The following is a 12543-nucleotide window of genomic DNA, read 5'->3' on the forward strand; positions in this document are numbered from 1 at the left end:
AGTCAGCAGGTTAAAAAAAAAGGAAGAATTTCTCTGTGGAACTCTGGTAAAAGAGTTGTGAAGGCCAAGACTATATAACAGTGTTCAAAAAAGAATTAGATAAGTTCATGGAAAATAGGTCCATTAGTGGCTATTAACCAGGATGGGCAGCGATGGTGTCAGTAGCGTCTGTTTGCCAGAAACTGGGAGTGGATCACTTGTTGATTGCCTATTTGGTTCCTTCCCTCTGAAGCACCTGGCATTGGCTGCTGCTGGAAGGCAGGATACTGGGCTAGATGGACCTTTAGGTTTGACCCAGTATGGCCATTCTTATGTTCTCATTTTGATGCGCTTCTGGAAAAAACATTGATTTCAAAGAAGGCTACACCTTCAGTCAAAAGAAAGATCATGTAAAATGACACAACAAACAAATTCATTCAAACATAAGTAAAATTAGAGTGTATCATAGGTTGCATGGGTATATTACATATATCTATTGTCTCTTAGTCATCTTTCTTTTAAGCACTAGATGTCTTGGCCATCATCTTTCCTTTTAATGTAAACTGTTATTGCTGCAAGATAGTTCATCTCTGATTGTAACATATCACTTAGCTTTTATTAAAAGCAAGCTGTGCTTTTTCTATTTTGTCTACTTGTAGTTCTAGGTTTGCTTCTATTCAAATAATTTGTTTAAAAAGTAATGTAAATATGTAGATCAGATGAGGCATTGGCTATTGCAAAAACACCTTGGCTTTATTATGGATCTTTTCTTAAGTTAAATGGTAGAAATAATTTTAAATAGAAGCTGTTAAGAATTGTTGTCACTTTTAAAGGCATTTATTGTAACCCTGTGTTTACTGCTATTTGCTTCTGTGGAACTGATTAGAGAACCACAAAAGGACAATTACCCTGACAATGCAAATATTTCATAAAACTTCAGAGCAAATTGCAGAAGGTTGAAAACTTTAAAATAGCACATCAGAAGCAAATATTAAGAATTGAAGTTAGTGTCTCCTTCCTCAGTACCTTCTGTTTCACTTGAGCCTCACTGTCAACTAAATATGTTTAAAACGATAAACATTAAAGCTTTGAGATAGTTATGCACATATAAATCATGTTAAGATATGATTTATGAATAAATACGATGTTTAACACTTCTAACTTATGCAAAAGAGAGTGGAGGTGTCTGATTTGAAGAAACTATGTCCAAGCTCATTTTTTATACATTGTGCTTCATGAAGCAAGGGACTCCCTACTGCAATTTTTTCTCTTCTCTTTCCTCTGACTAGACAGGGAATATTTAACTATGCTCTGGAAATTTTTGGGCTGACTGTAATTAAATAATCAATGGGTATTATAAATATATCTTTCTATAGGGAGGAAATTGATAACAAAGGAGAATCAGAAGGGGAGGAGGATGAGGAGGACACAGAGCCCTGTCTAACGGGAACCAAAGTGAAAGTAAAATATGGACGTGGAAAAACTCAGAAAATTTATGAAGCCAGTATTAAAAGCACAGAAATTGATGATGGAGAGGTTTTATATTTAGTACATTACTATGGCTGGAATGTAAGGTAAGGAGAAATTAGCATTTAACTTCATTTTAATTGACTAAAATTTACTGTATTCAAGAGAATTTTTTCTATAAGAGAAAAATGTCATGAAAAGGGGAAGAGTCTCTTGGCCTTATAGTGAATTAGCACTGCACAATAGGATCAGATCCTACTAAAACTTTTTCATGTGAGTACTTTCACTCACGGAAGAGTAATCCCATTGAAGCCAATGGAATTATGCATGTGTGTAAGTGTTTGCAGGATTTTGGTCCATCTCTTCATAAAATTCAGAGTAATACTTTAAACTTAAACTCGAGTTTTTGCAAGAATAAATCCTGTGCCTGGTAATAATTGTCAGCAGGATCAGACCTTTGGTGAAAATAGTGAGCTACGATAATTACTTTTAAATTACTGCTACCTTTTAAGTCCATGGTGTCGTGCTTCCTGATGACACCCTTACTATAAGAAACTATATGACATTTAATAGTAGGGCAGCTTATGCGTTATTAGTTTAATAAATGCTGAAATTTCAGCAACAAAATATGTGCTGACCGTTGAACACTGGCTATAATTAAAGAAGATACATGCTTTAAGAAATTCATGGTGGGCACGGCAGTGGGGTAGAAGCTAAATTGTATGGAAGTGCAGAAAAATCCACTGAACACTTGCATTGTATTCCAAATGAGTGCTGTATAATGGCATTTCTTTATTCTTATAAATAGTGTGACAGTGCTAATGCCACAAGAGTTAGAGATATTTTAAAATGTTTTCCCAGTACATTAAAGTTTGAGATTTGCCACCTTCTTGAATTCCTGAGAAATCTAAGCAGACTTCCTTGAATGACATGATGATATCACGTAGGTTTGAAAGAAACCTTTTCCTCAAGCTGCTATTCATGGCCCCCTTCTGTATTAATAATAAAGAATAATGATGCAGGAGAGTTTCAAAGGCACAAATGGCAGATAAGCACCTAACTCCATTTATTACTTTGACAGTCTCCCTTAATGCTTAGCGTCTTTTGCCAGATGATTTGAAAGCTCTTTAAAAACCACAGGTAAGTATGATAATTTTATAAGTGTTATAGGTGGGGAAACTAAGGCATGGAGAGATTAAAACTGAATTTCCTAAGGTCACATGAAGTTGATGGAAGAGTCTGTAATTGACCCCAGGTCACCTGACTTCCAGTGCTTTGCTGGCAGGAGACCAGGAAGGTCTGCACCTTCAGATATCCTCAGGATCTTAGGAAGGTAATTGCAATAAAACATAGCACTAAATAAGTTTTAAAACATCAGATATGTTTCTAAAAGGGGGATGGGGCTCTATTTTGAATTTTTATTAAGGTCCTTGCAATTCAGATGTGAATCATCAAATTACAATAAATCAGTTTTTAACTGCAGTAGTAACAGTGTGCTGTGTTTTGCCTTTAGATATGATGAATGGGTGAAAGCTGATCGGATTATCTGGCCTTTGGACAAAGGAGGACCAAAGAGAAAACAAAAGAAAAAAGCAAAAGTAATATTTATAGATCAGTAAACTTTTTCTAATAGTTTGTAAGAGCTTAATAGTTCTCTCTGCTCCTAAGAATAAGAGATTATTTAGCTGCTTACTCTCTAGCCCCTGTCCTTAATGTGTAGGCCAAAAAGGGTAATGTTTTGAATATATGCCATGATGTATATTCTAAGAATGCCCAATTTTGTGTCTTCAGAATAAAGAAGACCAGGAAAAAGATGAAAAGAAGGATGAGGAGAAACAGAAATCAAAACGTGGCCGCCCACCTCTAAAATCTACTCTTCTGTCAAACATGTCTTGCAGTTTATCCAAAACACCTAATAGTGAAGGTAAAGCAAGAGCCAGAAGTATACAGAGCAATTTGTCAGATTGCTCATCATTACCAAATGGAACAGAAGGTATACCTGATACAGTCATATGTGACACTTAGCTGCTCGTACACAGGAGAAAAGTAAATACTAATAATGTAACCCCACACATTAGTATGAAACCTTTAATAAACATATGGCTGTGCTGTATGGCTGTGCTGTAAGTCAACAGTTTTGAAGTTCTGTGCAGTTTACTATCTATACAATACATTTTATATTCTATAAACTAAAGAGTTTTGATTTTGAATTTTTTTAGGAACACCTCGCAGGCAGACGAGACGTAGCTCAGGAATGTTTGATTCTGATAGAGGCTCAAATGGTGAGTGATATCTGTTCTACGTTTTGATTTTTCATACATTTTGAAAAAGTGATTTAAAAAAACCATTTTTTTTCCCTCTCTCCTGTGAATGTTAATGCTGTTAAAACAACTAAATAGACACTAGTGGAGAAGAAAAAATACATCTCTTTTTAGTTAGGGAAAGGGCAGTTACCCCTTGTACTTACATCAGTGTGCTTCACTCCTAAACCAGAAATAAAATTGTTCCCAAAACTATGGTCACTCAGTCTTTAGCCTCACAGTTTATGCATCAAGCAGGGAGGGTAATTAAGTACAAATAGTAGCAGAGTTGTTTGATACAAACCCTTGTCTAGATGGAACTGAATTGAAGCCACTAACTCATTTAATATAAGTCTCTGCATAACTCTTAGGCACCATAGTATTACTTGCTAAATATACGGCTTCTGATTGAAATCAATGAGTTAGCAGTGAAATGGCTGTAGCCTCATTACCAGTCTTCTGAGACATCCATTCATTTTTGAGGAGAGGTGATTGGGAAGTAGATCTTTAGATAAAGATTCAAACTATAAGGAAACCTGTAAAATTATCCTGTCCTGAACTGCAATTTATATGTGGTTTTTTTTATTTCTACCTCCACCTCTCCCCCCCCCCAATGAACACAAAAAAGGAGAGTTTTTATACCAGTGCTATCATACTTCCATAGAGAGCCAAAGTAATGCTCCAAAAAACTATAGCAAAAATAGGTTGAAATAATGCAACACACTTGCATTTGTTGAAAAACTAGAACTCTTGATTATTTTTTCATAAAGTGATTTTTGATACTATCCTGTGTGGGTTACTGAATAGTATCTGCATAGCCAATACTGAAAATCGTGTTTTAACAATGACCTAATATGTTGCTTTTTTAATCTTATTTTTGGCAGATTCTGATTCATCTGACAGTGAAACTGATGAGACTTCTGAAAAGAATATGAATGAAGAATTTTCTGCAGACATTTCGGATATGGAAAAGAATGAAAAAGGAATTGATGAGAAATCTGTGGAAGAAAACCCAAAGATCCCACATGCATTGATGAAAGAAAATGACAGGACTCAAGGGCAGCTTCTAGAAACTTTGAAACTGGAAGTTGAAGAAAGTGAACAAATAGTTCAGATTTTTGGAAACAAAGCTGAACAAGTAGAAGAAATTAAAAAAGAGACTGAAAAATCACCTAAAGGGAAGGGAAGAAGGAGCAAGACAAGAGACCCCTCTTTAGAGAGTGTAAAAATTTTACCAGAAAGCCATGAAGAGGGAACAAATGAAACCCTCATAGAATCTGAAAGATCAGAAATTTCTTCCTTAGATAGTAAAGAGTTTTCCACTACTACTGAAAACGAAACAGACCCTTGTACAAAAGATAAGAAGTTTTTAAAAAGGAAAACATTGGAACAGACATCACCTGAGAAAAAGATACGACGAGAGTGTGAGATGGAAGTGCCAAATATTGTATCTGATGAGAGGACCAGTGAATGTATTGGGATGGAGGAATGTAAAGATTTTAATGAAGAGTCGCATAGAACTGAAAATGAAGAAATGCCATCTTTAGTAGCAGAGTCAAATCAACATGTTCAAGAGCTGACGAATGAAAACTTTGCATGCACATCTGAAGAAAATGAGCATATGCCATTAAAAGATGAGGATGACACTATGCCTCAGATTGGACCTGAAACTCTCCTTTGCCATGAAGTGGACTTGGATGACTTTGATGAAAAGGAAAAGAGCAGTAGTGAGGATGCAGTAACAGAAAAGCCAGATCCTAACACTTTGACCTCAAATCTGTCTGCCTTACCCCCTACAGTCCAGCCTAATTTTTCTGTGGCCTCACCCCTTGCTCTTAGTCAGGATGAATCTCGCAGTATAAAAAGTGAAAGTGATGTAACTATTGAAGTGGACAGTGTGGCAGAAGAATCTCAAGAAGGTCTCTGTGAAAGCGAGTCTGCTAACGGATTTGAAGCCAGTACCACTTCAAGCAATTGTAGTATAGCAGTACAAGACCGAGATATTGGAGAGAAGGGTAAGTTGTTTGCCAGGTGAAAAGCCATTCCCTATTTTAACAGTTCCTGAAACCATTGTATATTTTGTATTGCTTTTCTAAGAACTGTTGACTCAAAAGTAGCATTTGCCTTCATCTAATACTAGTTTTCAGTTGAATCAATTTGTTTTTAAAAGGGTATACTGAAGGCAGAAATATTTAAGAGGGCACAATTTTTCTTTTCTTTTAGGTCAAAAAAGGCCAAGTGATGGCAATAGTGGGACACTGGCAAAGAAACAAAAGCGTACTCCAAAGCGATCAAGTGCTGTAGCCAAAACTGAAAAGAATGGAACAGGTATATTTGGAAGTAAATGTGTGTGTTGTATGATAGCCAGTGTATAGTAATCCATGCTTTTGATATTTACAGTCAGTGTATATGTGTAGGGGTTGCCTTTATTGTTGACTGGAACACTGACTATATATTTAGTAGGATATACCAGTTATTCAGTAACCATAATATTTTGCAGTCTCATTATTGTTATCTTCATAATTGTCACAGCAACTATCTTTATAAGCAGGGCTTGCAAAGTGGCGGCGAGCCCCACTCGCCAGCCGCGTGGTTCTGTGAGCTGCGCATGTGCAGATCGCGCTGCGCATGCGCCGATCACGCAGCGCCAGCTGTGCCAGCTTGTAATCTACTTGCCACGGGTGAGTAGATTACATGATTTGTCAAGCCCTTTTTATAAGACAGCTTAATGAGAGAATATAACAAATATTTGGACTTTTAATACTCCAGTCATCTGAAGAAGTGGGATTTGCCCATGAAAACTCATGATACCATCTACATGTTTTGTTAGTCTTTAAGGTGCTACTAGACTATTTGTTGTTTTTTAAGTTTTTCCAGTTACAGACTAACTCAGCTACCTCTCTGAAGCTTTTAAATTTTTTTACAATAATTCTAGTTATATGTGTTCAGCTCAGTTATAATTTTTGTCCCTGTACTTGCTGAATAGAAGCACTTTCTTGAAAAATCATGTCTAAGTGCTTCTGAGGCTAAAAAGATACATTAATTCTAACATAGAAGAAAAATACATAGAGTGAAATGAGGGAAGCACAACACCTTTAGAGACAGGACTTTTATGAATGGTTGACATTGTGATCAGATATAGGACCTTTTAAAATCAGCTGCAGAAAATCTGGATTTAATCTTATATTTCCCCCCATAAGTAATGATGACTTTAGATAGTTAAAGGAGTCACATCAAATAGGTCCATAGAGTCAGTGTCAACTATATCATTGCTGAGATTTATGTTAAATAAATATTTTGCGTTCCCACAGTAATTGCAACAAATATTGTTCATATGCTGTTAAATTATGCCTAATATGTGCAGAGTGACAAGGTGAAGTTTTCTGTGGGAACTGTAACTTAAAATTTCCTGAGACTTGCACATTAGAGATGTACACCTTTATTTTGGCGCTATTGTAAGAAGTCCTACATAGTTTATTTTTGTTTTCACAAAGTAAATCAAATTACTATGCACTGAAATATTTGTAGCTGAACAAATGTTATGGTTCTTTCAAAACATTTATAATTGAATATTGATTTAATACAGGTTTGAAACTTTAATGAGCAAAAGAAAAACACTGCTTTTAACCATCGTAATTTAAATGAAACAAGTACAGAACCAGTATCTCAACCTTGTCAAATCTTATTTGTAAATGTTTCCTTTTATTGTTTTAGTAGTTGACATTTAACACAATAGTGTTCTGTATTTGCTTTTATTGTCTCTGCTGCTACCTGATTGTGTACTTCCAGTTCCAAATGAAGTGTGACACTAACTGGTCAGTTCATAACCGTGATGTTTATAACTCTGAGGCTCTTCTCTATCAAGATGCATGTTCTTTATTTAAATGATCATACATTGTACACATCTATAAGTAATTAGTGCATTTGCACTCTGAAAAGTAACTCTAAAGGTCCTTGCCTACACTGAAATGTGTTCTGAGTCCTTCCTCATATCGATTCCAGTTATACATATGCATGCAGCGTGCACAGTCTCAGGAAAGTTTTTCCCCTAGCAACACCCATCAGATCAGCTGAGGAGCCCCCTGAAGTGGTGCCTCCATGGTGTTCAATATATGACCTTGCTGACCCAGCACCTCCTCACTTCATCCTTTTTGCCAGAGGCGGTTGTCCAAACTGTGTTGGCTTGCTCTTGCAAGTACTTGCCTCTGAGCTATGTAGATAGTTGTTAATGGTGGTAGTTAGTGTTTTTGTAGTTTTTGCTTATTTAGTAGTGGGAGTTCTGCCCCCTCCCCCTCCATTGGGTCTCAGGCCATGCCTCAATCCCAAGGCTTCAAACTCTGCAAATCTTGCCACAAGGCCATGCCAACTAGCAACCCCCACAATTTTTGTCTCAAATGTCTGGGGGATGTACGCCAGTTTGAACCGTGCAAGATTTGCAAAGATTCCATCTCAGAACAAAGAAGGAGCGGGACTTTCATTTGAAGCAGCTCCTCATGGAGGCAGTGCTGAGACCACAGCCTGCCTTGGGATAGCAGGTACTGAGCTGTCAGTACAGAGCACTCTGGCCTCTGTTAGGTAATCTGGGTCAAGGAAGGACTCTGAGCATAGAGACCCTTAGTGCTGCTGCTCACTGCCACCGAAACCAGTAGAGTCCACCCAGCACCAGTTCCACACCCTGGCACCATGGAAGAAGCACCAGAAGCAGGGCAGTAGTCAGTCTCCAGGAGTGAGACCTGCTGCACTTTACACTGTATCTGAAGTTCATCCTGCAGAGGAGCATCTGGCAGGAAGTTTCAGGGGCTGGCATTGTCTGCTTTGGCCCCACAAAAAGAGCCATCATGCCTGTTCTGTTGGACATCCTGAGCCAGGTGATTGAGGAGGTGGAGCTGCCATCCACCCTGGACACTTTTTGAGACCATGAGGGACTTAATTACCATGATGGTGCCGTTTTCCCTAGTCTTCGGAAGACATATCTTGAGTGCCACAACAAGGAGTAAGTCAGGCTTCACATGTCTTTCCTTCCAAATATTGTTGTGTCCCAATTTCACTCCAACCAGGGCATTTTCCTTCCTGTGTTTTACCCCAGTCCTCATGCAAGCAGCCATGAACAGAAGCTCCTCTCTTGATGTTCAACAGGTGTTTGCCTTTTACACTGAATACGCAAAACCATTCAGAAAGTCGAACCAGCTATTTGTGGTGGTAGCAGAATATATGAAAGGTCTCTGGGTCTTGCCTCAGAGAATCTCATCATGGATTACCACCTCCATCTGTACCTAGAGACAGAGTAGGTTGGAGCTCCAGTCCCACATCGCAGGTAGGGCTTGGGAGTCACCTAACTGGAATTGACATGATCAATCACTTGGAGAAGAAAAATGGTTACTCACCATCTCATTACAGTTCTTTGAGATGTGTTGCTTATATCCATTCCAGACCCACCCACCTTCCCCTGTCAGAGTAGCTGACAAGGAACTGATGAAGCAATGCAGCCAAGGGTCTCCACAGCTGACATGGCAGGTACTGCTAGGGGAAAAACTTTCTGACAACCATGCATATGATCCGCACACACGTCTAACTGGAATGCACATGAGCAGCACAACTAGAAACAGAATAGCTGAGATGGTGAGGAACCATTTTGGTGAGTGGGTTAAATCAAACGTGGGGTTTTTTTTAGCAACTAACACATGTATTTTGGAATAAATGTTGGAATAAATTCCCCTGCCTGCTTCTACCATACACTGGCACGCCTGAAGATTTAGCTAACAAAATTAGAAAATATTAAAGTTGGGTTTGTCAATAATCTGAAACCATTTGGAACCCATAAAGGGAGCATGGCCTTTTGAGTAAGGAAAAACAGTTTTATCTTCCACTTTTCTGACCATAATCACAGTTTATGTAACATAGATTACGGGTTTAGAAGAACATCAAAATACAGGTCTTCTAATCAAAATTATTTTGTCTTATTCTAGGACAAAGCAGTGATAGTGAAGATCTTCCTGTACTGGACAGTTCAAGTAAATGTACTCCAGGAAAACACATAAATGTGTCCAAACCACAGAAACTTGCACGATCACCTGCAAGAGTAATTTCCCCTCACATCAAAGATGGAGAAAAGGATAAACATAGAGAGAAACATCACCACAATCCTTCCCCTAGAGTGTATAAATGGAGTTTCCAACTCAGTAAGAATGTTTTTTAAAATGTGTTTAAATATTTAAGTAACAGTTCAAAATTACATTCGTACTAGGGATGTTAAGAAGCGGGTATTTCACTAATCGTGTAGTTGATAAAATTAGTTGACTGAGGGAAGGTGCTCGGTCCAGGCTTGTACCGGGTCCGGGAGCTGCCCCCGCTGCAGCTCTGCAGTTGAAAAGTAGTAAGAGATGGGCTGCCAACCTGCCTAGCTCTTTACTACGTTTAAACTGCAGGGCCACAGGGAGGGTAAGTCCCGGACCCAGCGCAAGCTGGGACTGAGCCAGCCTTGCTCAGGTCCCAGCTTGCATCAGGTCCAGCAGCCCCTATCCGCGGGGGGTCCCAGCCTGGGCTGTGGTGGATGCGGGCTGCTCCACAGAATATGGAACAGCCTTTGCCCGCGATGAGCCTGGGCCCACCATGGGCAGAGGCTGCTTCATGCCCCACCCTCACCTCACACTTGCCTCTGATAGAGGCAGTAGCACCAGGTTGAGGGGGGGTAGGCGGCACTGCGGAAACCGTGCTGGGGGAAACTTGCTTTTAAGACAGCGCTCCCCCCCCCTCCCCACCCCCAGCACTGGCTCCTGTTCCCCCCGCGCACACCTGGTTGCCTCAAGTAGCCTAGGCTTATCATGTAGTCGACTACTTGCTTACATCCCTAATTGGTACAATATCCAGAACTTGATGTATTCACTTCAAAAAAGACATATGGCATGAATGCTCATCACCATTGTAAAGCCAGCTTTATTGGTATAATATATTTATTTCTGTGCTCCACATTTACACTATGAAAGTCCTTTTAAAACTTGTTTGATTTTGATTTTCTTTTTCTTACTTACTTACTTACCCCCCCCCCTTATAATTTCCAGCATGCATTTAGCAGATATTAGTTCAAGAGTACCTAGGCTGTGAAACTAACACAATTTTAAAATAGTCTGGAATCCTAGTTTTCAGGTGGCCAATCCAGGTATTCCTCTCTAATTCTGGATTATTGGCTGCAAAAATTCAAGTTGGGATTGAAACATTGAGTAGGAACAGCAAAAGGACTAACAAATATTTTATGTGGGCAGAGCACAGAACATTTCTGTTTATGTTCCGAGATATTGTAACCTAAAATGCTGGGGGTCTGAGACAAGTATTTTAGAACCAATCATATTTTTCCCACAAACATTAGTGCAGGACTAAAGATCAGTCAAGGGGGGAAATTATTGATCCTTGTAAATATAGTATAATAAGTAATAAGTTTCACAGCTGTCTGTTTACAAGGAGCACAGTTCTTTAATCTCTAACATAATTTAAACGCCTTGGATTAAATGGCAGTTAGTAAGAAACTGTACTTTGAAGGGAAAAAAAGTTGGCTCTGAATATCTCTATTGGATATAGCCTTACTTAGTATAGTATAATGGAAATGCGTTATTGGTTTCATGTGATGTTGTATTCACCAGCCTTACAGATTTCGTTTTTTAAATCTCCATTTAATTTTTATTTTTTTTTTACTGTTAAGATGAACTAGATAATATGAATAGCACTGAGAGAATCTCCTTTCTACAAGAAAAACTACAGGAAATCAGAAAATATTACATGTCCCTGAAGTCAGAAGTAGCAACAATAGACAGAAGAAGAAAGCGATTAAAAAAGAAAGACCGAGAAGGTAACTTTCCAGTTTGCTTTATGCTCAGATTTCCCTCTTGTGGGGAGTCTGTTTTAAACATCTAACCCCCAAAACTTAAAAATTAATTGACATTTAATTAAATGATTATTTAGTTGGGATTGGTTCTGCTTTGGGCAGGGGGCTGGACTTGATGACCTCCTGAGGTCTCTTCTAGCCCTATGATTCTATTTTCTGTAGCCATATTTAAACTTTTGGAAAAAACAGTTTAACTTGTCTCTTGTCCGTAAAGGATAAGATTAGAATCCATAGCATGGTTTGATTTTTCAAAATGCATATATATATAGATATAAAATTACACCTTAAAAAGACAAAGATCCAGACTTTGTGTAGTGTACTCTGGATCTGGGTTTTCACAAATAGCATGTTTTCTAGAACCTTTATGATTTAAGGCACAGAAATGATAAGGTAAATTATCCATTTTATGTGAATATAAGAGAAAAATAATAGGCAAAATAATCTGGACCAGTTTCATGAAGCTTTGTTGTAAAAGTAAATTTTATTTTTAATCCACTATTATTTGCTCAGATACCATGGAATAGAGTCCAGAATAGAAATACAGAAAATAGTCATTCTCTAAAAAATTAAGGCTTTGAACTTAGTAATCAATACATGAAGAATCCATCTATATTTCTCTGTAACAGAACTTTGAGAGCTCTTCCTATACTGCTATTTCTCCTCTATGCCTATTTTAAATAAAATAAAATAAAATAAAGATAATGCTCATTAAAATGAGCAACTAAAGACACTATGCTGAGCCAAAGGCTGTAGATATGATGTTGGTTTCGACACACAACTCTTCAAACCTGACAGGTCTTACGTGGGGTCTATTAATTTGTTTTGTGTGTGTAAAGACACTAAATCTTATACCTAAGTGAGCCTCAGTATGAAGGATAATTTGACAGTCTGGTGCTGATGTCCTGCTTTTTCTTTTTACAG

General features: G+C 38.1%; 1 protein-coding gene across 9 annotated transcripts in view; it reads left to right on the forward strand.

Moving 5' to 3' along the window:
- ARID4A (AT-rich interaction domain 4A) overlaps positions 1-12543 on the forward strand; it is an 81783-nt gene that overhangs the window by 61462 nt on the left and 7778 nt on the right. For 5 of the 9 annotated variants that reach the window (XM_075926313.1, XM_075926312.1, XM_075926311.1 and 2 more), the window contains 9 exons: positions 1356-1553; positions 2702-2779; positions 2960-3044; positions 3238-3370; positions 3666-3728; positions 4631-5761; positions 5970-6074; positions 9713-9925; positions 11440-11586. In XM_075926313.1, the coding sequence (XP_075782428.1) occupies positions 1356-1553; positions 2702-2779; positions 2960-3044; positions 3238-3370; positions 3666-3728; positions 4631-5761; positions 5970-6074; positions 9713-9925; positions 11440-11586 (2153 nt within the window). Of the gene's footprint in view, positions 1-1355; positions 1554-2701; positions 2780-2959; positions 3045-3237; positions 3371-3665; positions 3729-4630; positions 5762-5969; positions 6075-8882; positions 9061-9176; positions 9261-9712; positions 9926-11439; positions 11587-12543 lie in introns of those variants that run through there. The other 4 variants (XM_014579611.3, XM_014579613.3, XR_012903259.1 and 1 more) reach the window with 3 other exon arrangements.

This window comes from Pelodiscus sinensis, chromosome 4 (assembly GCF_049634645.1).
Source record: "Pelodiscus sinensis isolate JC-2024 chromosome 4, ASM4963464v1, whole genome shotgun sequence".
NCBI classification, from domain to species: Eukaryota; Metazoa; Chordata; order Testudines; family Trionychidae; genus Pelodiscus; species Pelodiscus sinensis.